This window comes from Rhinolophus ferrumequinum, chromosome 9, assembly GCF_004115265.2.
Source record: "Rhinolophus ferrumequinum isolate MPI-CBG mRhiFer1 chromosome 9, mRhiFer1_v1.p, whole genome shotgun sequence".
NCBI lineage: Eukaryota > Metazoa > Chordata > Mammalia > Chiroptera > Rhinolophidae > Rhinolophus > Rhinolophus ferrumequinum.
Window position 1 is genome coordinate 52,272,477 of NC_046292.1, and position 24,876 is coordinate 52,297,352.

General features: G+C 34.9%; 1 protein-coding gene across 3 annotated transcripts; it reads right to left on the minus strand.

Annotated features, from left to right (window-relative positions):
- Positions 1-749: 749 nt before the first annotated feature.
- ZRANB2 (zinc finger RANBP2-type containing 2) lies at positions 750-19,929 on the minus strand. 3 transcript variants are annotated; one of them, XM_033115038.1, is made up of 11 exons: positions 19,778-19,928; positions 16,511-16,563; positions 16,295-16,403; positions 15,159-15,241; positions 9,761-9,837; positions 9,351-9,485; positions 7,925-8,094; positions 6,369-6,455; positions 4,299-4,457; positions 3,175-3,248; positions 750-2,634 (listed from the first exon to the last, which is right to left on the minus strand). In XM_033115038.1, the coding sequence occupies exons 1-10, from the start codon at positions 19,831-19,833 to the stop codon at positions 3,215-3,217; spliced, it is 963 nt and encodes a 320-aa protein (XP_032970929.1). In that variant the 5' UTR covers positions 19,834-19,928; the 3' UTR covers positions 750-2,634; positions 3,175-3,214. The 3 variants fall into 3 exon arrangements, 2 of the variants coding, with proteins under 2 accessions (XP_032970929.1, XP_032970928.1); XR_004423900.1 differs by having other exon boundaries at positions 2,591-2,634; positions 3,175-3,244; positions 19,778-19,929; XM_033115037.1 differs by lacking the exon at positions 3,175-3,248 and having other exon boundaries at positions 19,778-19,929.
- Between the last annotated feature and the right edge of the window lie 4,947 nt (positions 19,930-24,876).

Here is a 24,876-nt window from a genome sequence, read left to right on the forward strand (position 1 = left end):
TAAACCCCTTACTACATATCTTAAATTAAAATTGTCCACTGTTATTTTCCAGAATACGATTTCCAGTTCATGAAAGCTACAATTTCTCTCTCTCTCTCTCTCTCTCTATATATATATATTTATATATACATATATAATCTCTCTCTATATATATTTTTATATATATATAAATCTAACAATTATGTCAAAAACAGGACAGAGTAGAGAAATTCCCTACTTTTCTTACCAACATCTACAAGACTGCCTATAGATGTCAGACAGCAAGAAAAGATGAGACAACTTGTTTTAAGACCTGCTTTACCTTCATAATTGTGCCTAGAGATGGTCTTGAATTTAGAGCTTGCTCTGAACTTCGACGTTTGCTAACAGATACCATTTAATATTGTTCAGATGAAAGGATTCCAAACAGAAACTTAAGAAAACTTAGCAGTTAGAATAGAGAGTTGTTGAGAACTATCTATGAAGTGACAGTTTTAAGAGTAATTCAGGAAGCACACTACCGTGTGCTATGAAATAAGGTATGCAGTGTTCGATAGAAAGTATTAAACTAATTTGGGTACTCTACATTAAAAAAAAAGTCACAAAAATGTTCAGTACCCAACATTACAGTGACCACACTTTGTACTGTTTTTAAACCAAGCACTAATATATAAAAACAAGATGACACATAATGGGTAAGCGAACATAAAGAATTTTAAAATACAATGAAAAGTAACAAAGACTAAATAGCTTAAAAAATGAACACTAAATCAGAGCTTAAAAATTCTTATTTATTTCTAACAAACACCACTTGATGCTTGACTCACAAGCTTTATTTACATTTGTCTACAGCATCATTTCCTTATGAAATGAACTAGTACAGCTTAGTTAAACCAAATGAAATCATAATCATCTGAACTGTCTGTAAACTATTAGCTAAAATTTATAATCTTGCTTTTGCTTAGTACAGCCAAAGTTTTAAATACAGAAAGCACAAGAATAAACCAACAGTAACATGGAGAATCTAGAAGATCTGGGCAATTTAGAAGGTGGACTTTCAAGAAGTCTGAGGCACAATTACAAGAGAGAAAAATTCTTGTGCAAACTACAGTAAATGTAGCAAAGAAAATTAAGACATAAAAAACAAGGGGCAAGATCATTGTAAAATTTTATCAAAATATTTCTACATAAGATATTTTGCTTTCATCTTTAGATCAGTTGAAGAGAAAAACCTCTCCTTTTAAAATAAAAAAACAAATATAATTTTGTTTGGTCTGTCTACAAAATACCTTAGAACATTTCAATTTTTAACTGCAGAAGACATTAAATGTTAAGGGAAAAAAACAGAACAAGAAAAAATGGGTGCCGATCCCCATAACAAAAAGTCCCCAAGCACAATTGTTGATTTCCCTTTAATATACTTACCTTGCATTGTCACTGAAGATACTGTTAAGAGAAACCTTTTTGTTTTTAAACAAGACAACATAATAAAGCTCAATGACCAGGTTTTAATTTTGAGAAATAAAACAAACTCTTAAAAAGTATTTTAAGCCATTAAATAAATTCAAGTGAATAGAAACAATTATTTCTGCTTATGTCATAGAGAAATAAGCATTCATTTGTTACTCAGAAGAGAATTTTATGCAGTGTGTTTAAAGTTAAACATCTCATGGCAAATGTTCGCTTAAATTTACAATGTTTCTCATGGTCTTTCACCCAAAGAGAAATATGCTTCAGAAGCTTTCTTCAATTTGTTCTTCATTAGCTATGATTTAGTTTTGTCTACCCTATCATATGTGATAACTGGATTTTTAAAGGATTATCACACAAAGCTTCTTAAAATATTAAAATAAACATTTTGAAATAAGATGTTTTTCTCATCAGACAGCCGAAATAACAGAGAAGAAATGAACTGTTAGATATTTTTACCCAAAATTATGCCTCAGAAAGGGAGCAATGAATAACACCTTTCTCTTTCTACAATTCACAAGATTTTTCTGCATTAAATGTGGTGGTGCAAAAAGTAAAAGTCAATAAAAGAAAGGCAATGATTCTAAGGCACCCTTAGCATAGGGAACTTCAAAATAAAGAAATTTCTGTTTTACAACTAGTTCCAAGTTTTTCTGGTAAGAATCACTTAGGTTAACATAAACAGGCTGACTCCTTTTCTCAGATTTACATAAACAGACTGTTTCCAACTACTTTACCAACAGTCTTGTCTCCAAGCCAGAATTCAGGCAAGCCTAGGTAATCCTGTCTTAAGTCAATAAACAGTTCATATTTGGAAATGAGAAAAACAAGAGTTCAAATTAGAAAACAAAGGACTTTGTTATAGTGCAGATGATTTTAAATGAAGCAAATGGTGGTAAATAAAGAATGACAGAGCATCTAATTTTGGGACATTATGGCTTAAAATACTATTTACCTTTAATTTCACAAATAAACACAGCTATATTGTTCAGAAAAGCAATGAAAGGCATGCACCTCTACTAGCAGATTTAGCACTTTTGACCAAGTAAGACACCAACTTCTTAAAAAATATGCTTCATGCACTGTACTGGATTTTTTTTTAAGATGTAAATTTTAATACATTATTTCTTTTTTGAACTTGAACGGGAACCAGAATGAGATGATCCAGAAGATGACCTGTGGTGCCTGTAAGACATAATGGAGAAAGCAGATAGTCTAGTAAGCTGGAGCTGGGTATCAGCATTCATTCATCAGACTTTTGAGAATATAAAAAACCACATTATACTGGCAAAAGAAATAATTAAAGTCTAAGACACAAACTTATACACACAAAATTAGCTAGTGTTTAGACCTTGGATGTGAGCCCAGTAATAATATCATTTAAAATTCACTATAATTAAAAAAATATCTCTCATTTCAAGATATAGCCACCTCTCAATTATTTAAGGTAATGAAGAAAAGCCTTGCAAAAATGCATCAAATTACAGGTAATATACAACAAAGGCATATAAACTTGGTAATGAAAATGTGACTAAAACAATCTCTGGTAACACTGTAAATAGTGTGGTAAGTCTGCATGTAAAACAGACACAGCAAGGCTTCTGTGTATGAGAATACATATTCATAAATAATTACATTTGGAAATCTAGGTCTCACAAGATGATTGCACAATTAGTTATTAGGGTTATATTCATGCAGCTAATATGAATAAGTCAATATATCAACCTGGGTAAAGTAGTGGTGTTCCGAGGGGTTGGCCCTGGGCTCAGGGTTGTTTAGTGTTTTCACCAATCACCTGGCTTATGGAATAGAGAACATGTTCATTAAGTTTAGATGACAACAAACTAGGGGGATTTTATGTGGCTAAGATAAAAATTTGTAGAAGTGGTAAGAAAGCAACAAAATGAATTTCGCTCATATATGGAGTAATTTTCTTACAAAAAAAATGCAGAGAAACAAGACTAGTGGTGTGTAACCTTAATAACTAAACTTCAAAATGTGAAGAAGCAAAACTAATCATTCTATACAAGTAAGAATCGTGAGTTAATCATACTACCACTGAAGGTGGCAATAATCAGACTTCACCTAATCCTTCCTTTCACAAGCTGAAAGGATAATCTGCCAAAATTACAAAGGAAACCAATAAACTGACTATGCAATTAGACACTGAGAATTAAGAGAAAGTTAATGAAACTAAGTAATTAATTAGCTTGCTGTACAAAAGGCTGACAGATGACATGCTCTCCAAATTTAAAAATGTTAATACAGATAACATAATCTACTAAAGGTCTTTCTCAAAAAGAAAAAAAGAAGCGATTTGTACTGCAAGACGAAAAAATGTATTAGCTATAAGAACAACTGCCTTAGAAAGGGAATGAAACAATTTGCTGTGAAAATGCATTTACACATATTTAAATGACAGATTTCCAATAAGCTAGAATAGTTATTTTTATTAGAGGTCCTAGAATCCTGATTCCTAATATTGTAAAATCTACAGCATAAATACATATAAAAATCAACTTCTAAATTACTTCAACATACAGCTTCTGAATTAAAATCTTAAACGACAGAAATAACCGAGAGTTGGCTATAATTATATATGAAAATAATTATTTAAATAATAAAATGAACAGAGAGTGGAAGAGTGGTTTGATCTACAACTTTTCTAAATAACCTGATCAAAGCACACAGGGTAAACAAAGTCATTACTGTTTTCTGAAGTTCAAAGTTGAAAAGTATAATTTAAAATTGGAATAAAGGAGATTACGAAAATCTAATCCTTGACTAGGAAGTTTAATCTATTAAACAAACTTAGGAACACCCATTCTTATTTCTACAGAAACCCAAACCTTTCGGGTGACCGTGATCTTGTTCGTCTTTTTTTTCGATCACCAGATGAAGAAGATCTAGAACGACTTCTCTTTCTGTTCCTCTCAGGAGAAGATGATGAACTTGAATAAGATCTTTTTCGTGGGGAAGAAGAGCCCCTGTGGGATCTGGAGCTGGATCTTCATTGATTGAGAAACAAATCAAACATTTCATTACAAGAAGAAACGAGGCAGATCACTTAGTTAACAGCTCCAAAAATAAACAGGATTTATAACTTAAAAATTTATAAGAAGAAATACTTACTATTTACTCAACAGATGACTTCTGGTTCAACCATGAAAACAATTCTATTTAAATACACTTACTTTTACTTTAATTTCATCTCTTTTTAAAATTCTAAGTGTTCATCACTTAAAAACCAGCTTAATACATTAAAATAGAATTTTAAATTATTTTTTTTAAACTTAAAGCTTTCATTTTAAAGTATACATAAATAGCCAAACTAACAGGTAACTACATTTATACAAATTTACGTCTAGAAAATACATCCTCCCATTCGGAGAAAAAATAAGTATCCTATATACAACTTCCCAAGAAAAACAAACGATTCCTTATGGAATTACAAAACTTACTAAGTTGCTACAAGAAAAACAGGGATAGGGGACTGGAATGATAAAGAACAGTAACTACTAAATTGCTAAATATTCAAAGAAAAATAAAATGAGTAACTTTGAAACTTGATTTATATTAACAATATTTATTTTTATGAAGGACCACTATTCATGAAGTATGAAGTGTTGACATTCACATGTTTTAGAGGTAGAGGTAAACGTGAAAATGTTTAAATACAAATTTTTTTCTTCATTTACATATTTTGGTTGAAGTAATTTAGCTCAAACTTCCCAAAAAATTCACCTTTGGGCTTAAGATAAACTAAGAAAGCCCAAAAGGAGAATTCTTTGGAAAGTTATAAGCAATGAAAAAATGTTTGGAAAGAATATGAAGGTTGTTCTGGAAACCTTAATTATAGTGCTTCAAAAAGGGTACTAGACTTAAGAATCTTCACCTAAGAAGCACTAAAAGGACTAAAACATTGATAATACATCATCATCGTAACAACAATAAACTCATTTTCTCTCTGAATTGGCTTAATGCAAGTGTGCATATCATCCTTTTCTCCTCAAATGTTACATTGCAGTTGATTTCTAATGCTACAGATTTGGCTCTAATAAGCTTTAAGCAATTACTTTTACCAAAAGAGCTACCACTAAACTTCAAAGTTCTAGATGAGAGGAACTGTAGACGTTTTTCTTATTCATGCTAGATGCCTTTAATAGATCAATAAATTAACTTAAAGAAAAAGGCAGCATATTTTGACTAAGTTTAGAAAAAACTAGTGTCTCATGTGCTTTTCTACCAATTATTTTTCCCTCTGTATTTCTGACTAAATGCACCCTGAAGTTAACAATGTTACTTAAGATCACATTCCACCTAGACTAACCAACCATACTTCTTGATTTAGTCTGTGGAATTAAGAGGAATGTCTCTTCCACACATACTGTTTATAATATTCTACGCAATATTACAGAGAAATAGAAATGTATGTTTAAGACCCTCCAGAAACTTTATCTAATATAAATGACAAAATTGTTTCTGTAAATGCTGCAACAATTGCCTTGCCAAACAAAATCTATTTTGAGGCAAGGTTATTTTTCCTTTTAAAAATGGGAGTAAACATTTTATTTGCATATCTCTAATTTTATCTGAACTACTACTGTAATGTATGAGAGATTTGGTGATAAGACTTGGCTCCATCTTTCTACTTCATCACATTTTAGCATAAAAATAACAAACCTCGCATAATGCAACAACCACCTTAATTCAATCATGGGAATGTCTTGGCACACTGCTGGCAATGGAAACATCTCATGGTGAGAAAATTAAGCTGAGGCAAGTGCATTAGTTTTCTAATGCTAAAATAAAATTGACAAGTAGAAGCAAAATAAGAGGGAAAAAAAAGCAGCAACGCCTTCTGCAGCCTTTAAATATTTTTTTCTCTCTGCTTTACAGAGAGATGCTACCTCATTCACCTTGATTTCGACCCACGAGATCTCGAACGTTCTCTGGAACTGGAACGAGATCTTGACTGCGAACTGGAAGAACTTCTTGAACGGGACCTGGAACAACATGGAAGGATTTTTTTTTCCCAACACCCCTTAATCGAGCTTTGTGATATGAGCACTGAAAGAAAGATACACATTAGAATTAATTTTCATACGAAAAGATTAACTACTTGAGATATTTTCAAAACATAATAAACCTTGTTTTGATATTTATGCCAAAACTTAAAGTAATAGATAACTTTTGAAAACAATCAACTGTTACTTTCCAAGACTGACAAAATTACTCTAACAGGGTTGTATAAATAAAAACACTCAGTATTATCATTTTATTAACACTGAATACTTTATGTCCATAAATAATATTGAAAAGTGACCCAGGACTTACACATCCAGGAATTATGAATGCTCCAGTTTATATCGAACTTCTCTGAACTATCTCTATCAATTTCTCTTATAAAATCCCTTCTACTTTCTCAGTCACTAGCTAGTGTGAAGCTTTAAATGTTGACTAACTCCTATTTTTCTGTCTACTTATAGGTTAGAGAATTAAAGGGACAATACATTAACAATCATATTGTTTTAGGTAATTATTGAAAAATGACAAAAGGGGAGATGGGTCCCATTTAAATTTCAATAATCACAAATGAAATAAAATTCATTTATTAATCTAACACCTTTAATTTGTCCCTTAAAATATCAACCTTTAGCAAGATTATTACATTTTAGTCTTAAAATTACTATCTTTATAACCACTCTTTTGTTTTCAGGTTTTACAGTGCTCAATTAACAATTAATCAACTAACTGTTAAGCACTCAGTTAGCTAATATTTTTTCTTAAGTACCATTGAAATTCATTGCCCATTGCTTCAGTTATCTATGAAGAATCCTTAAGGAACACTATTTTTATAAGGTACTGCTTTTTCTCACCTAAAATTTTATTTTTATTGTTGACTATACAACCAGGGAATATTTATTAAAATTTTACATTACAAAGAAAATGATATTCAAGTATACCACCAATTGAATCCTCTGATGTATTCCTGAACATTACAAAACTATGAGAAGTTAAGCCAATAGAACTTATATGGCTGAATTTTCTCCTTTATCCAGAATACCTATACCAAAGTAAATCAGCATTGTGTAATAAGCAATAACTAATGCCTAGAAAATTTTTATACTAGCCTTTAACAGTGAAAACATAAATTTCTTTAAAGTTTTCTAAATGTAACCTATTTAGATAATATTACTATATGAAATTATTTAATTACGTTTTTAAAGTATTTTAATAAAAGGCCTGGTGACAAAATGGATTAAGAAAGTTTCATATTAAGATTTGCATTTCTGAAAATACTGAACTATAACTTCATGGAACTAAGAAAAAAATTATATTTAAAAAAGTGATTTGAATGAAATCTCTAAAATAAAAAGGAAAGTTTATTCAGTCAAGAAAAACAAAATTTATAAATAAAGAAGTTAGATACTGACATTTTGACTGGTGTTACCCTTGACCTGTACCCGTTTACCTGGACCTAGACCTTGAACTTGAGGGGGAGGATGAGCGTGATGAAGATCGTGAATGTGAAGATCGAGACTTTGAGCGACTTCGTCTGTTAGATTTCTTTTTATTACTATCTTCTTCTTCACTGGCATCAAGATTATATTTTGAGAGATCAGCATCATCTTCATCCTCATCCTAACAAAAATTCAGATTCAATTATATTTGACATTTAGATACTAATGTTATCTATTAATACTAGGAATGATGAAGTTCTATATACTGGGCATCTCCATGTGGATATATGTCACTTCACTAATATCTCAGCAAATTCTCAATCCAGAAATCTTCCTATTACATAATGCATCTCAGATAAACAGACATGACCACTATCTCAAATATTTCAAAATAAACCTAGAAGTCATACTTCTTTCCTCTTTTTGTCACAATGTATTACCAAATAAGCTGTCAAGAATTTTCAATTTTACTCCCATAAAAGTCCTTGAATCTATCCCCCTTAGTACTTCATTTCTTCTCTACTATATTACAGTAACCTTTTAGGTCATCTTTCTGTTACAGGAAATCCATTCTGCCTCCCCAATAACTCAATGTTCAAGTTTGCTCTAGAACAACACAACAGTTAGAGGTGCCGATGCCATGCAGTCGAAAATCCACACGTAACTTTTGACTCCCCCAAAACTTAACCAATAGCCTACTGTTGACCAAAAGCAGTCAATTAACACATATTGTGTATGCTATATGTATTATATACTGTATTCTTACAATAAGCCAGAAAAAAGAAAATCTTATTATTAAAGAAAATACATTAACAATATTTACTGAAAACAAAACCCACGTACAAGTGGACCTGGGAAGCTCAAACCCATGTTATTCAAGGGTCAAATGCATATTGACTGTCATCACTCAGAAACACAGGTCAGATAAATACACTTTATCTGTTTCTTTAAAACTTTAAAAATTATTCCACATTGATTTGTTTAGTTGCATTCAAGGGCCTCTAATGATTACACTACAAAGTGCCCTTAATCTGGATCTATACATCCAACCATACAACTTCACACTCAGGCCCACAGAACAAACATCACCAGACCCAATGTGGTCCCTGCTTCCCTCATCACATTCTGCCTTCTGCTCTACCCACACCAGCCTATGTATGATTTTCTGAATGCTGCTAACATGTTTCCTACTTAGGCAACCTTTATTTGCTGTTTTATTTAAGTTCCATTAAAATAAGGATGTTTGTCTCAGTCATTTTATCTCCAGAGCCAAAACAGTGTGCTTGGCAGACTGGAAGCTCAGAACCTCTGTGAGAACAAATGAGCACATACCAGAACATATCTTCACCATTCGTCAAAGATTGTCAAAAACATTCAAGTTATGCCATAACTCAAATAAGACAAAGGGGAAATAAATAGGACAAGGAAATCATTTACCTCATCTAATTTATATTTAGAAAGATCTTCATCCTCATCCTCTTCTTCTCCCTCAGATTCTTTATCTTCAACTTCCTTTAAAATAGATGCTGGACCAACTGCCTTCCCTCTGTATTTTTTCTTTTTACGTCCAAACTAGAGAAAAAGTTTCACAGTATTTCTATCAACTGAAAATGTATTAACACTTTTTTCCTAAGAAATTACTCTAATGCATATAAATCGATGTATTTTAAGTCTATTGTATCAATTATATAGTTAATTATGATTTCCTACAAAATACTAAGTTTTTGTAAGACTCAAAGTGTACTTATAAAAATAAAATACATTTAATATTTTTCCTTTGCACTTAAGGTATTTTCTAATATGGTTTTCTAATTTGCATTCACCTTGAACACTAAAGTATAGCTTACCTCATCATATTCACCATCAGATTCTTCTCTTTCTATGTATTCAACATTTTCTCTTTCATTAAAACCACCACCATATCCTATAAAAGGGAGGTAATAAATTATTATCCTGTAACAATTCATTAAAATAACAAAAGACATCTCAAAATCACCTCCAAGCTATAAAGAAAATCTTACCAATAGCATTTGCCTATGCATGTAATGAATTACTAGTCTTTTAAAAAGCATATAACAAATCACTACAGAGAAACTCTCAAAGTGAGACACTTTACTGGAAAAGTCCTGTAGCTATATTTCAAGCTCTTCTCAATTTCAAAATGTCCTTAGACAAAGATGTAGACCATGTATACAGATCCATAGTGAAAAAAAAATATCCTCAAATCTCTGTTATAACCAAGTTTTAAAAGGACCTTCCTCTGTAGTTTATCATTAATTCTTCTGGGAAAAGTGGGCTCAGCAAGAACCAAGAATCAAATCTCACTATTTACTAATTGCAGGTAGTCTGGAATTTTGATATACTGAAATTTTTGTGGGCTAAAATGCAGCTAGAGTTTGGAAAACTCCTAATTATACAGGCAATTACAATGACATGATAAAGGACATCCAAAGTGATTTTAATGCAATTGTTTTTAATACACAGGTAAAAAGTCACTGAAGGGTCCCTGAAGTAGCAAGTTAACTTTTAAACTGAAAGTATTCTATTAAAAATTAGGATCAGCAAGCCATTATTCTTTGATTTCACAATTAACATCTACAATTAAACAGATAAGTCTCTAACATAGGCTTAACAGAGTTGGAAAAAGAAAATCAGTTAATTTTAGAGAAAGTGACATAAGACTATCTGAATAAATCTCCAATTAAAAAACAATTGAGAGGTATGCGGTCAAGAGTTAACACAAACTACTTCTCATATTCCAGAGCAGTACCAGCACAAGAGCAGTTGATTCCCAAATTTAAGGATTTCATGAACCAGCGAAATGTTAAATCAATATATAAACAAACAAATATTTGTAATTTAGGATTTGTGGTCAGCATGAGTGTTAAAAAAATGATCATTACTCTTTTATAATTTCATAACAGAGCCACAAATAGAAGAAAGGCTATAACAGTCCCAACAAAACAGTGTAATGTGTTTCCCTTAAAAGAAAAATCACAATATAACAACCTTTCTTTTCTTCGTTATATATTGTACCAGTGAAAATTGCAATGTATCAGTGTTTATCTTTGAAATATTTGCTTATCATTGCTTTTGTCCTCCTCCTTTGTTTGAGACAATATGCACTCCAATTGAAATTTATTTTCCTTTTGCTTCTGTCCATGAGTAAAAAGTATATTAAATACCATTTACAACTTTTTCTTAGTAAAACCTTGGCTCTAGTTTTTCATAGTATCAAATATAAAAAGACAGAAACAAGTACAACTGGATTATGTTCACCTAAAGAAAACAGCTCATATTCCGTATTAATTCTGGATTACAAACACAGTGGAAAGTTATATTCGACAACACAGTTAATCTTATCTTTAGATATATTTAACATTTTATCAGTGCATCCTGATTAAGGTATGAATAGTTTCATAAACAACATATTCCAAGAAATGACTAACAATAAAAATCTAAACTTCAAAATATTTAGAAGTAGGTGGGAAAAAATCCATGGGATCTAGATGGAAAATAATCCACATAGGAAAAAATAAAAAGCAAATCAAACAAATACGATGCAAAAAGCACAACTGTCTTTAGTCCAGCAGTACAGAAAAATTCGTGATAAACCAGACTGTTTATATATGGAAACAGGTGGAAAATTTAAAACAATCCTATTTAAAATCAATAGGTAGGATTTTAGTAGATCTCTGTTCACATTTAGTAATCCATAGCTGAAAAATGATATGGCAAATAGGGAGGGCTATAGAATAAACTATAGCCAAGATATAGAAAGTGAACTGTAACTCAATGTAGGTAATTTTGCATAAGTAACATTACTTTAAAATGAATATCACAGCAAATACAAAGCTATTTTCATGTTCTCACACAGGTCATAGAAAAACAACCTAAATAACCTGTTGACAACAAAGAGATTTAAGGCATGCTGTGTGAACTCGTAAAACAAATCTACCTCATGAAGAATTCTTCTCCTATACTTGGAAAGTATAGTAGGTCTCGATCATGAAAAAACTAAAACATATCACTTCCATTGAAGAATAAGAGGAATCACTGGCATGATCTGTATGTGTTTCCTTCATTCCATTGGTTTGAAGCTCTTCAGGTAATATTGTAAAAATCAGTCTTCTTGCTTTTACTCTTGCCACCCACCACCCCAATTCTTCTACAAACCAGCAATATTTAACGAAAATTAGAGGTGTCACTCCCTTGTTAAAAATCCTTCCGATCCTTCCCATTAAATTTAGAATGAAATACTCCTTACCATGATTTACATGACTTTTACCTATATCTGAAGTGTTTTCTGGTGCCAACCAGGAGTTCCTCCAATACACTAAATTCTTTCAAGTCTCTGGGACCTTCGCACAGCTGTTTGCCCTAGCTTGGAAGGATCTTTCAACTTGTTACTTTGGTAACTCATCTTCTCTTCTTAGCTTAAACATTGCTTTTTCAAAACACAGTGTTTCTCAAAAAGGATTTCATTAATCTTTAGCTCTAACATGTCTGTTTTTACTCACCCAAATTCCCAACATCTTGCACAATGGCCTATAAATTATTTCTTCAATGAATGAATACAGAAAACAATTCTGGTACCATTTTAAAAATTTGAGCTTTTTTTTTAAAAAAAGGCTTTAAAATACAGTTTTGATGAAATAAGCAATCAAAAACCTCTGTGTTACAATAAAAATAACCTTTTTAAATCTGTCTCAAAGTAAAATGTAAAAATGTGAGCAACAGCCAGTGAAGCATCAAACACAGGTTTATATCAGGCCCGAACTAGGGCTGTGACAATGGAAATTAAGAGAAAAGAGGATGAGTATTAACATGTACTTCAAAGAACTAAGATACTAACTTGAAAATTCTGTGATTCTGTATTTTGAACAGTTAATTAATCCAACTTCTGAGAAGTTATCCTCAGTAAATAGTTGAAAAGAATAAAAATCACAATATATTAAGATTGTTTCTACTCCAGTTATCATGAATGATTGGAAAAAAAAATAGAAAAAGAAAAAAAATGACCCAAAAATTAAAAAAAATAATGGAATAGCTAAGAAAATTATTGTAAAACCATTTGATGGAATTATGTAGGAGAAAAGAGCACTCTTACAGAAGTAGTGCATCAAGTTTTCTTTTATTCACAGCCTGCCCCATGCTTAGGAAATTCTCCACCGAACTTTGGACTTTGTTATTACAAATAGTAAAGAGAAACGAGAGCGCAAGTGTAAGTTAGTTCACACCTTCAACTGTAACCAGCAAAGACAACTACTTGGGAAGTGGGAAAGGGTCAAGACACCAAATGAACGAAAAAAGATGATGAGTAAAATGAGAAGGTATCAAACAAACTTTGTACGTTTCAGTTCTTAAGACTATAGATCTTGTGAGACAGTGAAACTTTAGTTCAAGGAGTCCTCACAAAACAGGTCAAAGACAAGGTAAATAGATAAAATGGTTTTGGGAATTATAATTTTCAGACCTGCTAACGATTTTGGACTTCATCCTAAAAGCAGTCATAATGGTTTTAAACAAATGGGAGTTTTTATAGTTTGGGAAAAAAACAAAACGAAAAACCTCTGGCTGTAACTCGGGAAGAGTGGAACGTATACAGATACCACGTAGGCAACCAAGTAGGCAGCTATTTTTCCAAGACAAGATAAAGTGGTATCTCTGCCTAGGGTAGTGATGGAAAACTTGCCAGAACAGATGGAGGAGTTATTATGAAGAACACCTAGGTTTCTGGCTTACACAACAAGCATGTGGTAAGTGGTACTAATCATGAGAAAGAGGTCACCAGGAGACGGACAGGTACCGGGGAAAATCATGAATTCAGTTTGGATATAATGAGTTTGACATTTACATGGCGACAATGAATAGGCAGCTGGAAATATGGCTCAAACTCAAAGAAGTCTGAGCTGAAGACATAAATTTGGCATCACAGTATGCTGATAGTTACTTAAAGTTAGGGCTCAGAAGATGCCTGGAAAAAAAAGAGCAAAGAAAGAGAGCTTAGGGATTGAATCTTGAACTCCAACATTCTGTGACCGGGCAGAGGAGGATGAAACTAAAAAGGAGACAATAAACAACCAGAGGTGTGGGGGTAAAAAAAGTTTTAAAAAAGGGAAAAAATGTATACCTTAAAGAGGTGAGGAAAGGTAAAAAATGGAGACCCTTATTAGAAAGCTTTAATCTATCCAATAAGTACAAAGGTAAGAGCACTTCCTGAGAATGAGAAGAGTGGGGTAGGATTTGAGGATTGAAAAAGAAAAAATATCTAGGACATTAGGCTACAATGTTCTCACATGTGAGAATACAAATTAAAAAATTTCAAAAAAGGTAGGTGGGGGTTACGGGGGACGGATTAAAGTAGAATCTCTGTTGTCCAAAGTGCCAGGTCCAAAAGATTCTTTAGTCTCTTATCCCCAGAAACCAAACAGAGAGTAGAAGTGGTCTAAAGTCAGGGAGGGGGGGGGGAAAAAGAAACCAGGGAAGTAGTTTACCAAGTCTAGGTCTGAAAGGTGACAAAATACAGAAAAAAGCCTTTGACTGTATGATGTATGAATCGTTGAATGATAAAACCAGATTTGAAGTATACTGGTAATGTGGTTGGGCTAATTATTGAAAATGGGAAAACCATGATCTACTAGATAAACATTTTCATCTCACCCCTGACAACAGAACCAATGGTAAGCTATTGTATAGGTCAATTGTTACCAAACTATCTGAATCACCTGCAGATTTTGGAGACCCAGCCCCAAAGAGGTTCAATAGCTGTTTTGGAATCATCTAGATTTTTAAAAAGTTTCTCAAATGACTCTAATGCATAGCCAAGTTTGAGAATTACTGCCTAAGTTTTAGATGAATAAGTTTTAGATGAATACTTTAAAAGGTGCTTCAGTTTTTTTTAAAATTTTTTTCATACTACGATATGAAATAAATGAAAAAGTGGTATTACTCTATCATTGCTAATAACAAACATCTAGATCATTGGGGGGGAATAGAGGGGAACTTTAAGTATCCTAATGTCACCATTAGGAAAGGGCTTCCTAATAATGTACTTCATAAATTATGAAATGAAACAAAAGATGATTTTTTTGAGTTATAAGGGGGGAAAAATCAAGGTCAAAATCATAAAGGTAGAAGAGACAGAATCCTCAATCACTGTATTCTTATGAGAAGGTGATATAACTGTCAATTCAAGTTTTAGTCCTTTTAAAATCATTTAGTTAGAATGTGTTTGTATCTTACCCGTTCTTTCTTCTAACTTAGCGTACTTTGGAGTATTACACATGTTACACTCTGATCTTCTGGCCCAATTCACATTACTGCAACTTTAGAAGTTAAAAATATCAAATTAGTAGATAATTACAAAAATAGTAAATTTTTAGACATTCTAGAATTTTAAAATAAAAACTAGGATGAAATCACTGACATAAAAAAATGTTTGCTAAGGATACTGCACACAAAGAAAATGTACCCAATGTATACATTTTCTGAGGAGATAATAATGTGGGTTCTAATCGACTGAACTATTCAAGTAGAGAAGCAAAAGTTATACGGCATGAAGAGTGCCTTTGTCCTTTTATGAGAAATTACAGAGATTCTGATGTCTTAGGGGAAAAACATCATTTTAAATTAAAAGTTCTAATTTCTCAGTCTCTGAATTCATCTCAAAGAGTAAGTTTATATACTCCAAATAATGTTAATTTTTTTAAAGGAATCAGTTCAAGCACTGAATTCCACAGCATACCAAACCCAGTCTTAATCTGTTGCCGGAAAATTCTTTAATATAAAAGTTAGGATCTATAGGATCAGAAATTTATGCAAGACCCTCTTCTGATCAAGTCCTTTTTCATATATATTTGATTGATCTGCATAACAGAAAAAGTGGAAGGCGAAAAAAATCAACGCAGAACTTGAAAATCAAAAATATTAAGAAACCTATCTAATTAGAAATAATTATTTATGGTATGCATGATTCTAAAATTACTTTGTAAACAGGCAAAATGAATTTTGTGGTGCATTTCACATTAATAATATAGGCTAAAAGTTTTTTTTAACATTTTTTCAGTCGTAGAAAGGAGGCTTTGGTGCTTTTAAATACATCTCCCTCCTTTTTGGGGGATGGTAGCTCACCTTAATCATTTGTTTACTGGTATGCATACTCCATCATAGTTACAACTAATATTACTATTAAAAAACAGAATTTAAAAGTTATTGATACTTACGTATCAATTGATACATCAGATACAGAATAACAATCAACAGACCTCTGATTTAAAGTTAACTTGGCTGGTCAATGTGACTAATAACAATAGGTAATATTAAGTGGTGGCTAGATACATTATTACGGAAGAAAGAGTGGATGATAATTTGAAACATACGTTTTACACTGCCAGTCATTAGCACTAAATAGGCCTCGGCTCTTTTCTGCAAGTGTCTTTCCTATTTCAGTGCCCCCTGCTTTCATCATCTTAGCCTCAGTTGTTTTCTCTGAAAATAGAAAAATAATTCATTGTGAATTAGGGGAAATAGTGAAATGATTTACATACAGTGTACAGGAATATACATTCCTAATAGAAGCTTCCTTAAATGCTTACCCCGACCACATCTATTACAGCTGGTTCTTCTGGCAAAGTTTACATTTCCACATCTGAAAATAAAGTAAAAAATATTTATAGAGATATTTCTTTAAATCAATATGACTTTTAAAATTCTATATATACAACTTCTTAACGTGTCCTACCTCACTATATACTGGATTCAGAACTTCTAAAGCCATCTCAGTCATGGTAATGTCAGTATTAACCATAAAAAAAAATCCTCACGATTTATTTAGGTGGAAAACACTAAGACTTGAAATCAGAAGTGCAGGACGAGGAACTCCAATCTTTCACTTTCTAGTTATGTGATCTTGGGAAGTCACTTAGGATCTCTGTGCCCCAATGTCCTCATATTAGCACGTATCACTGTAGTCATGCGCCACATAATGATATTGTGGTCAACGACTGACAGCGTATACGACAGTGGTCCCATAAGATTAAAATGGAGCTGAAAAATTCCTATTGCCTAGTGACTTCATAATGCAATGCATTCCTCACTTGTTTGTGGTGATGCTGGTGTAAACAAACCTACTGTGCTGTCAGTCATATAAAAGTATAGCACACACAGTTATGTATAGTACATACTCGATAATGATAAATGACTATGTTACTGTGTATGTTGTTTTGTATGGTAACTATGCTGTACAGGCTTGTAGCCTGGGAGCAATAAGCTATACCATATAGACTAGGTGTGTAGTAGGCTATACTATCCAGGCTTGGGGAAGTGCACTCACTGTATGATGTTTGCATGACAAAAATCATCTAATGACACATTTCTCAAAATGTATCCCTGTCGTTAAGCAGTGCATAACTGTAATTATAATGAAATCCCCTTGCAAAGCTTAAGTGAGATCTGACTCCACTTCAACAATTACTGATGGGACACCAGGGAGTTCAAAAAAACCTCAAAATAACTCCCAGTAAATAAGATATACACAAAAATGTGTTAAGTATTACAAGATATACAAAATCCTGAGGATGGACTGATGGGGATAAAATGAATACATAAGAGAGGATTTCATGGATCTTGATAGAACACTTTTTACAAGGAGGAGGGAGGATGGTAAGGAAAGAAGGAAAATAGGTTGTACTGACTAAAAACATAAATAGGTTCAATAATTAACAGGAAACTGAGTTTTTTAGGTTATCAAACCTCTGAAACCTAGTTTAAAAAAATGGTAATCATAACCAATAACTTCAACACATGGAGTAACAATATCACTTTATGCTTATATTCAGCAAACTTGAAATAAAAACAAAAAAATATCAGGTTCACTAACATGGTCTGAATAGTGCATGTGCATATCAGTAAAAGCATGTTAAATGCTCTGAATGACATGTAAAGCTTAAATTTTTAAAAGAATGTTTCCTTTTTTTAGGTGTTATGCTAGAATGAAATAGAGATATGAATGTATGGGATGACCAGTAAACTAAATCACTCCAAAAAATTTTTAGGGTTTTTTCCCCCTAAAGAATACACTTTTTCACCCAAATAAGCATTGAAAATATATTCTTATGATGTTTTCTGGTTTTATACAGAGTGTAGAAATAAAACTCTATTCACGTATTTGTAACTGAGTTGAAATGCACTCTTAGAGGCCTCCTTCAATCAAATATCTGGGTGTGGTGTCATTAATGAGGCTGTCAAAAGGACATTCTTCTACAAGAGAACACCACCACAAATCAGAAGTTGTTCAATACCTGTTTTAAAATAATCTTACCATTCAAAACAATGCTATTCACAGCATATCACTTTTGTTCTGTTCAATAGTGTGGATAATGTGAAATTCTTGAGATTATCTTAAGCTTTATACAATCGAGAACCACAATTATGTCAAAAAACCATAACAATGTTTCATTTATACTGCTTAAATAAAATGTGGACAGAAGGCAAATGCTGGAGAAATAAGGATTTAATCACCTTTAATGACACTAGGTGACTTAACTTTCTAAAACTACTATCAATAGCTGTCAACGGGGTGGCTGGTTGGCTCAGTGGTTGAACCGCGGTGCTCGTAACACCAAAGTCACCAGTTCGATTCCCCCATGGGCCAATGAGCTGCACCCCCACCCCCACAACTACTAAATTGGAAAAAAAACACAAAACAAAAACGACTTGACACAGAGCTGATGGGTCCTGGAAAAACACCCTGTTCCCTAATATTCCCCAACACAAATTAAAAATAATAATAATCATTAAAAAGAAGCTGTCAATGAGTATTTGCTACATACCACTGCTCTACACAGGCTATACAATTTCACTGTATTCATTGTAAGGAAGCCATTCTATCCCAATTTTTTTTTTTTGGCGAAGTTAAATAATGTACGTATGGTTACACGGTCAACAATCAATAGGGCTGGAATTAAATCTACGTTTGTTTGCTTCCGTTTTCCCTCTTTACTACCATAAACTCTATACGCTACCTGGGGCTAACTCAGGCACAAGATGTTTATTTGAACATGAGTTGTGTATTCGCTATTTTTGACAACTACTTCCCACAGCAATGTCCATGTATTTCCACACCTACTTGAGCACCCTTCAATAAACTGACGAACAATTTATAGAGCACATTGGCTTCAGCAACAACGTCAAAAGCAGAGCCAGTAAAACACGTGCTTCGCTGCCGCACGCATTCTCGCGGGCTAGACGGTGCACACACAAACCTCACGCCTTTCAGCTCTAGCGAGGCGAAAGGCTCAACACTGGTGGGGGAAAGGAAAGGTCAGTACAAGAAACGTCAGAATTTCCCAAAGGGAGTAGGGTTTGGGAAAAAAGGAAACAGTACGAAGTCAAGTTTGCATAAAAAACAAAAAACAAACAACCAAAAAATCAAGGTGAACTATGAGAAGCCAAAGAACGAGTCCCCAGAAAAGCTACGCTTTCCTCGAACGAGATAAAGTTCTGAGGGAAAAGTCATGTGAGGGCGATCAAATACCAAGCTGGCCTCAACTAGGAAGATTTCCTTATCGCTGAAACCTGGCCGGTGCGGGGGTGGGGGCAAAGGCAAGGCCATCTCGCTCTCCAAAAAGAGGTTCCTGGAGACATAATGTCGAGAAAACGCTGGAGACATACTCAAAACAAAGGCTCCCGAAAGACCTACTCAGGAGGAGACCGGGAGCCTCCTTCCCGCCCGGGAGTAGGCGATTCGCCGGCTCGACCCGGCTTAAGGAACCAGGGATCGTAAAAAGGGAAAATGCCACACCGATTTGAGCAAGCTCCCATCGATAAACCCCGACCCAATTCGGGATCCTTCATGAACTCACTTTTTGTCAGGGCAAATCCAGTCACCGTCACTGACTCGAAAATTCTTGGTCGACATCTTGAACGCCGCCACCACAGTCACCAGCAACTACGTCTTCACAGGAGGAAGCGGGCCGGGGACTTTCCGCACTCCGGGGCTGTCCCCACGCCGCCTGACTCCTACCTATCACTACGTCAGGGTTTGATAACGAGGGAACTCGGTCGGGATTGAGTTTGAACGGTATTGGCCAGAGTTGGATGCCTGTGCGATGTTTTTTCTGGCCGAAAGAGTTATAATGCCAACGATTTTCTCGAGCTAAACTAACAGGCGCCGCAGGGGCACCCCGGGCCGGAGGCCTTCTTGGCATTAGACGCCCTGGAGCGCCCCCTACAGGCGGGAGGACCCGAAAAGAAAGTACTTCCGTAGCTCAGATGGGAGGAGCTAAGCACCCGGAGGCGGAAATGACTGTTCAGTTTGGGGCTTGGAAACGTGGGTTGCACAGGCTGCGCTTAGGGTGTGAGAGGTACAGTGGGCTGTTCGAGTTTTTGGAGAACTTATTTTAATAAAGGATTGAAAATTCTGTTCTTTCATTTTGCACACGGGATGCCTTTTAGAAGGTTGTTTTGATACATAAATAGATGTAACAGATAAACAGTGTACACATGGGAACTGACCAGTAATTTTCGAACTAGGATATTGCCAATATTGTTAAAATTACCTGTCTTTTTCATCTCCTTTCTTTCAGAGGTAACACCCTTCTGTATTTTGGGTTTATTCCTTTGCTTTTTTAGAAGTTTAGGTTACATACATGTATGTTTAATTTGATAAACGGTTGACCTTTACAAGGATAGTTATGTAATTGTAATTTTCTTTTTCACTCAACAGTATGCTTCTAAATTCATCCTAGCTTGTTGGATATCTTTGCACGTAGCTCTAGTTCCTTAATTTTACTGCTATATACTGGCAATAGCCCTTTGTTGTGCCAGTTTACCCCTTCTATTTCCCAGGTTTTGTCATTGCAAACAATGTTGCTATGAACATTCTTATCAATGGGTTACCATGCAAAAATGCAAGGAAGTTTTTAGAGCACAGCATATACCTAGGGAGAACATTTACAACTATTTTGTAGTTACAGCAACTGCTTTAAAGTCTTTGATAATGGTGACATCTTGGTCATCCAGGTGTTGGCAGCTGTTGATTTTATTTTTTTTTCAGATCTGGTCATATTTTCCAGTTTTTTGTATGGTGAGTCATTGTGGTTTTTATCCTGGACAATTTGAATATTATGTTGCATAATCTCAGAGTCCTGTTAAAATGCCTAAGGCTAATTTTTTGTTTGCTTGTTTTAGGAGGCAGTCAGTCCAGTTTGGTTCAGATTATACACGGTCAGTCTTAACGTTTTGTGGGTGCTGGTTCCATGTCAGGTCAGTTTTCAAAGGCTTTGTTGGGCTGTTTTGAGTGTGTCTTATACCTACAACACTCAGGGATAATTTTGGAAGTTGGGCAGTAGTTTAAATTGTAGTTCAATTCACTTATCTTCTGCTATGCAGCTTTATGTCTATCTGGCAGATTTTCAGTTTAGGTGTCAGCACAGAACTTACGTGGTTTCATATATAGAATTAGGAGGTCTCCTTCCCCTTTTTGATATTCCTCTCATACTCTATTTTATAGGGTCCCCTTTTCCTGGCCCTCTTGCCAGAAATAAGAGGTTCTTGTTTACCCTAGAGGCAGTCCTGGACAGAAGATACTGTTATTGAAAGCGTCCATGGTTATATTTCTCTTCCATTCAAGAGAGATACTTTTAAGCCCCAACTTCCGATTTCCAGACAAAGGCTCTATCTAGTTGTGCCCTAGCTTGGGTCAGATTTGGGTGTGATTTTCACTATCACAAAAGTTCCGTGCTCTGGCTACCCTCTGTGTTCCTTGGGCTGGAGCCACCTCTAGTTGCTGCATAGGCTCTCCCCATCTGTTCTGACCCAGGAGCTGCCTAGTGGAGAGCAACTGAGGGAAACACGGGTAGAGGCACCCTTCACCCTGAGGCCCTTGCCCCCACCCTGCTGCTGATGCTCAGGGCAGTCAAACCACCCTTTTGCAAGCTATGTGCCACATGTCAGGTAGTTGTCCTCATGTCCATGCTTGTCCTCGCCCAAGGCTTCCTATCAAACTCTTTTCTTGTCTTTAATCACTATGGTGACATCCTGCTTTCCTGGGATGGTCTTAAAGGACAAGTGATGGATATGACTTGCCTGAATGGGACTCCTCTTCTTGCTCTGCTTCTTCAGCTCCTCGCCTGTCTTCACCACTGGAATTGGTGTGTGGAAGGCAGGGCTGCAATCACCATTAACAGGGTCACATTGTAGCAACGCAGGATTAAGGCTGAGTGCAAGAGAAGCCATGGTTGGAAGGTGTGTTGCTCTATGTGAATGCTTTAAATTCTATGAATAAATGCTCTAAAATTCTGAATGATAAATTTAGCGTGACCATGAAAACAGAATAATTGTTTCCATTTTTCTGCGTTCTCTGGGTAAGTCTTGCGTTTGTGGTCATCATCAATGCTCATTTGTAACATTAGAGTCATCGGAAGCTGGTGTTCACAGGTAGCACAATGGATGTTGGCATGAGACGAGTAATGATGTAACCAGCATTAAATAAATGGCATTTGAGAACTGCAGAGGCAAGAAGATCTATACTGTTTCAATTTAAAAACGTCCCAAAGAGCCATAGCACTATGAATAATAATAGTGTGGCTACGTTTTCTTTGCAGTGGGATATATAAAATTAGCCAGGAACGATATCTTTGGCAATAAATATCACAAAGAAGCAGATCCTGGAAACTACGAAATTTTTTCATGTGCACTTGTTGGACAATAAACATCTATATGTCTCTTTTTCTTGCCCCAAAACTTTATCAATAAATCACTACACCTCACATGGGCCCGTGACTTTGGTAATTACTTTTATAATCCAATTGTTGCTATAGATAGCTTCTGCCCTGCCCACCCCTAAATGTCTCCCCAGTGCCTTGTTTACTCTAGAGGAAGCTCTGGACAGAAGGTAGTGTTATTAAAAGCGTCCATGGTTATATCTCTCTTCCATTCAAGAGAGATACCTTTAAGCCCCAACTTCATTTCCAGACCAAGGCTCTATCTTGGGTGTACCCTAGCTTGGGTCAGATCCAATCAGCCATGTCAGGTGTAATGTACAACCCTGACTGCTAGGAAGAATCCCTGTGGGAAATGGTAGCACCCAGAGAAAAGAAAAAAACAGTTGGTTCTTGATATTAGTTTTCCAGTGCTGTGTATCAAATTACCTCAAATTTAGCAGCCTAAAGCCACACTTCTTATTGTCTCTTAGTCTCTGTGGGTCAGAAGTCTAAGCAGGGCTTATTTACTGCTTAGGGTCTCACCAGACAGCAATCAAGGCATCACATGGGGGTGCAATTTCATATGAGGCTCAGGGTCATCTTCCAAGCTCATTCAGATTTTTGATAGAATTCAGTTCCTTGCAGCTAGGGAACTGAGGTCCCCATTCTCTTGCCAGATGTTAGCCAAGGCTTTCTTTCAGCTTCTAAAGACTGTCCTCAGGTACTATTTACAGAACCCTCTCACAACCAGCAGCATGAATGTGGTCTTATATAATGTCACGTGATCATGGGGAAAATGATTCTATCACCTTTGCTGTGTACTGTAACAATTGAAGACGTGACATCTTACATTCACAGGTCCTACTCACACTCAAAGGGAGGGTATAATACAGGGTAGGTATTCCAGGGGACTGGAATCTTGGAAGCTATCTTAAAATTCTACCTACCATGGCTGTTGAACAGGCAAATACTTCAAGAGATGGCCACTACAGTTGTCACACTCTCAAAGCATCGAGAAATTCTTAAACTGTCTACCTTTTTCTCTTTGACATTCTTTTAAGAACAACATAGTTTATTATAGTACTTGGGATGTGTGTTAATATTCATAGATATCCAAGTCTCATATACCTCAGATATACATCTCTGAGAATATTTTGTCACACAGATTTCTTTCTACAGTTCAAACTAAATGTGCTGAAAGAAATTACAAAAACTTAAATATTGTTTTCTAAGTTCACTTTATGATTTGGCATTCTTGGAAATTCAGTGGATTAAAAGGTGTGGGTGTACATACATACTTTACAAATCTCCTACAACTTGAATGTTCTTTTTGTTTAACGCAAACTATTCATAGGAAATTGCCAGCTGGTATTTCAGAGTCCTTTATAAATTAATTATAGTGTTTACTAGCCATGTGGGAGTGGAGAAGTCTATTTAGGTCAAGGAGGCTGGCCCTGCTGGAGACTGAAAGGCAGTGCATACCGTATTTCCCCAAAAATAAGACAGCCTGACAATCAGCTCTAATGTGTCTTTTGGAGCAAAAATTAATATAAGACCCGGTTTTATTTTACTGTAATATAAGACCGGGTCTTATATTAATTTTTGCTCCAAAAGATACAGTAGAGCTGATTGTCTGGCTAGGTCTTATTTTCAGGGAAATGGTATATGTAAGGTGTCAGTTGTAAATCTAATGCAGTGCTTTCTTGAGCACATATGTTTAAAAAATGAACAATATTGAGATTACATGCAAATTTATGGGGAAAATCATATAATTAGAATAAAAATTTCTTGAAATTTGCCATTGATTTATGGCAAAGAGAACATTTTCACTGACACATGAATTCACGGATGTTCCATGCCACAGGAGCAATGGGATGCTTGATGCTAACAGCACATTCATTCATTTATTCATTCGCTTGCTCAACAGGACAGGGCTACATATTGTAGCTACAAAGAGGTCAGTATCGCATCCTCTTTCTTTAAGGAGGTCACAGAGGGCTGGTGAATACAGATGTGTAAAGAGATAGTTGGAAAGCAGTGTCGTGAATATAGACAGAGGATGTTATAGGCGTTCTCAGGAGGAACAACTCTTCCAGTTTACGGGTGGGAAAGAGAAATGCATCAGGGTTATTTCATTACAAGTAACAGAAACCAAATCTGGTTAAACTTTATCCTTCAGGGCTGGGACAAGAGTGAGGCAAGCAAGTCATAAGGGGCATGAAATTTAAGGAGGCACTCTCGGGTGCTGAGGCTGAAGG

Excerpts from the sequence above, each read along its gene's own strand:
- ZRANB2 (XM_033115037.1), bottom strand. The coding sequence starts at position 19,833 with ATGTCGACCAAGAATTTTCGAGTCAGTGACGGTGACTGGATTTGCCCT. Across the intron at positions 8,095-9,350 it reads CTAAATATAAATTAGATGAG|GATGAGGATGAAGATGATGC; the intron begins GTAAATGATTTC and ends AATTTTTGTTAG. Across the intron at positions 6,456-7,924 it reads AGTTCAAGGTCTAGGTCCAG|GTCCCGTTCAAGAAGTTCTT; the intron begins GTAAACGGGTAC and ends ATGTTGTTCCAG.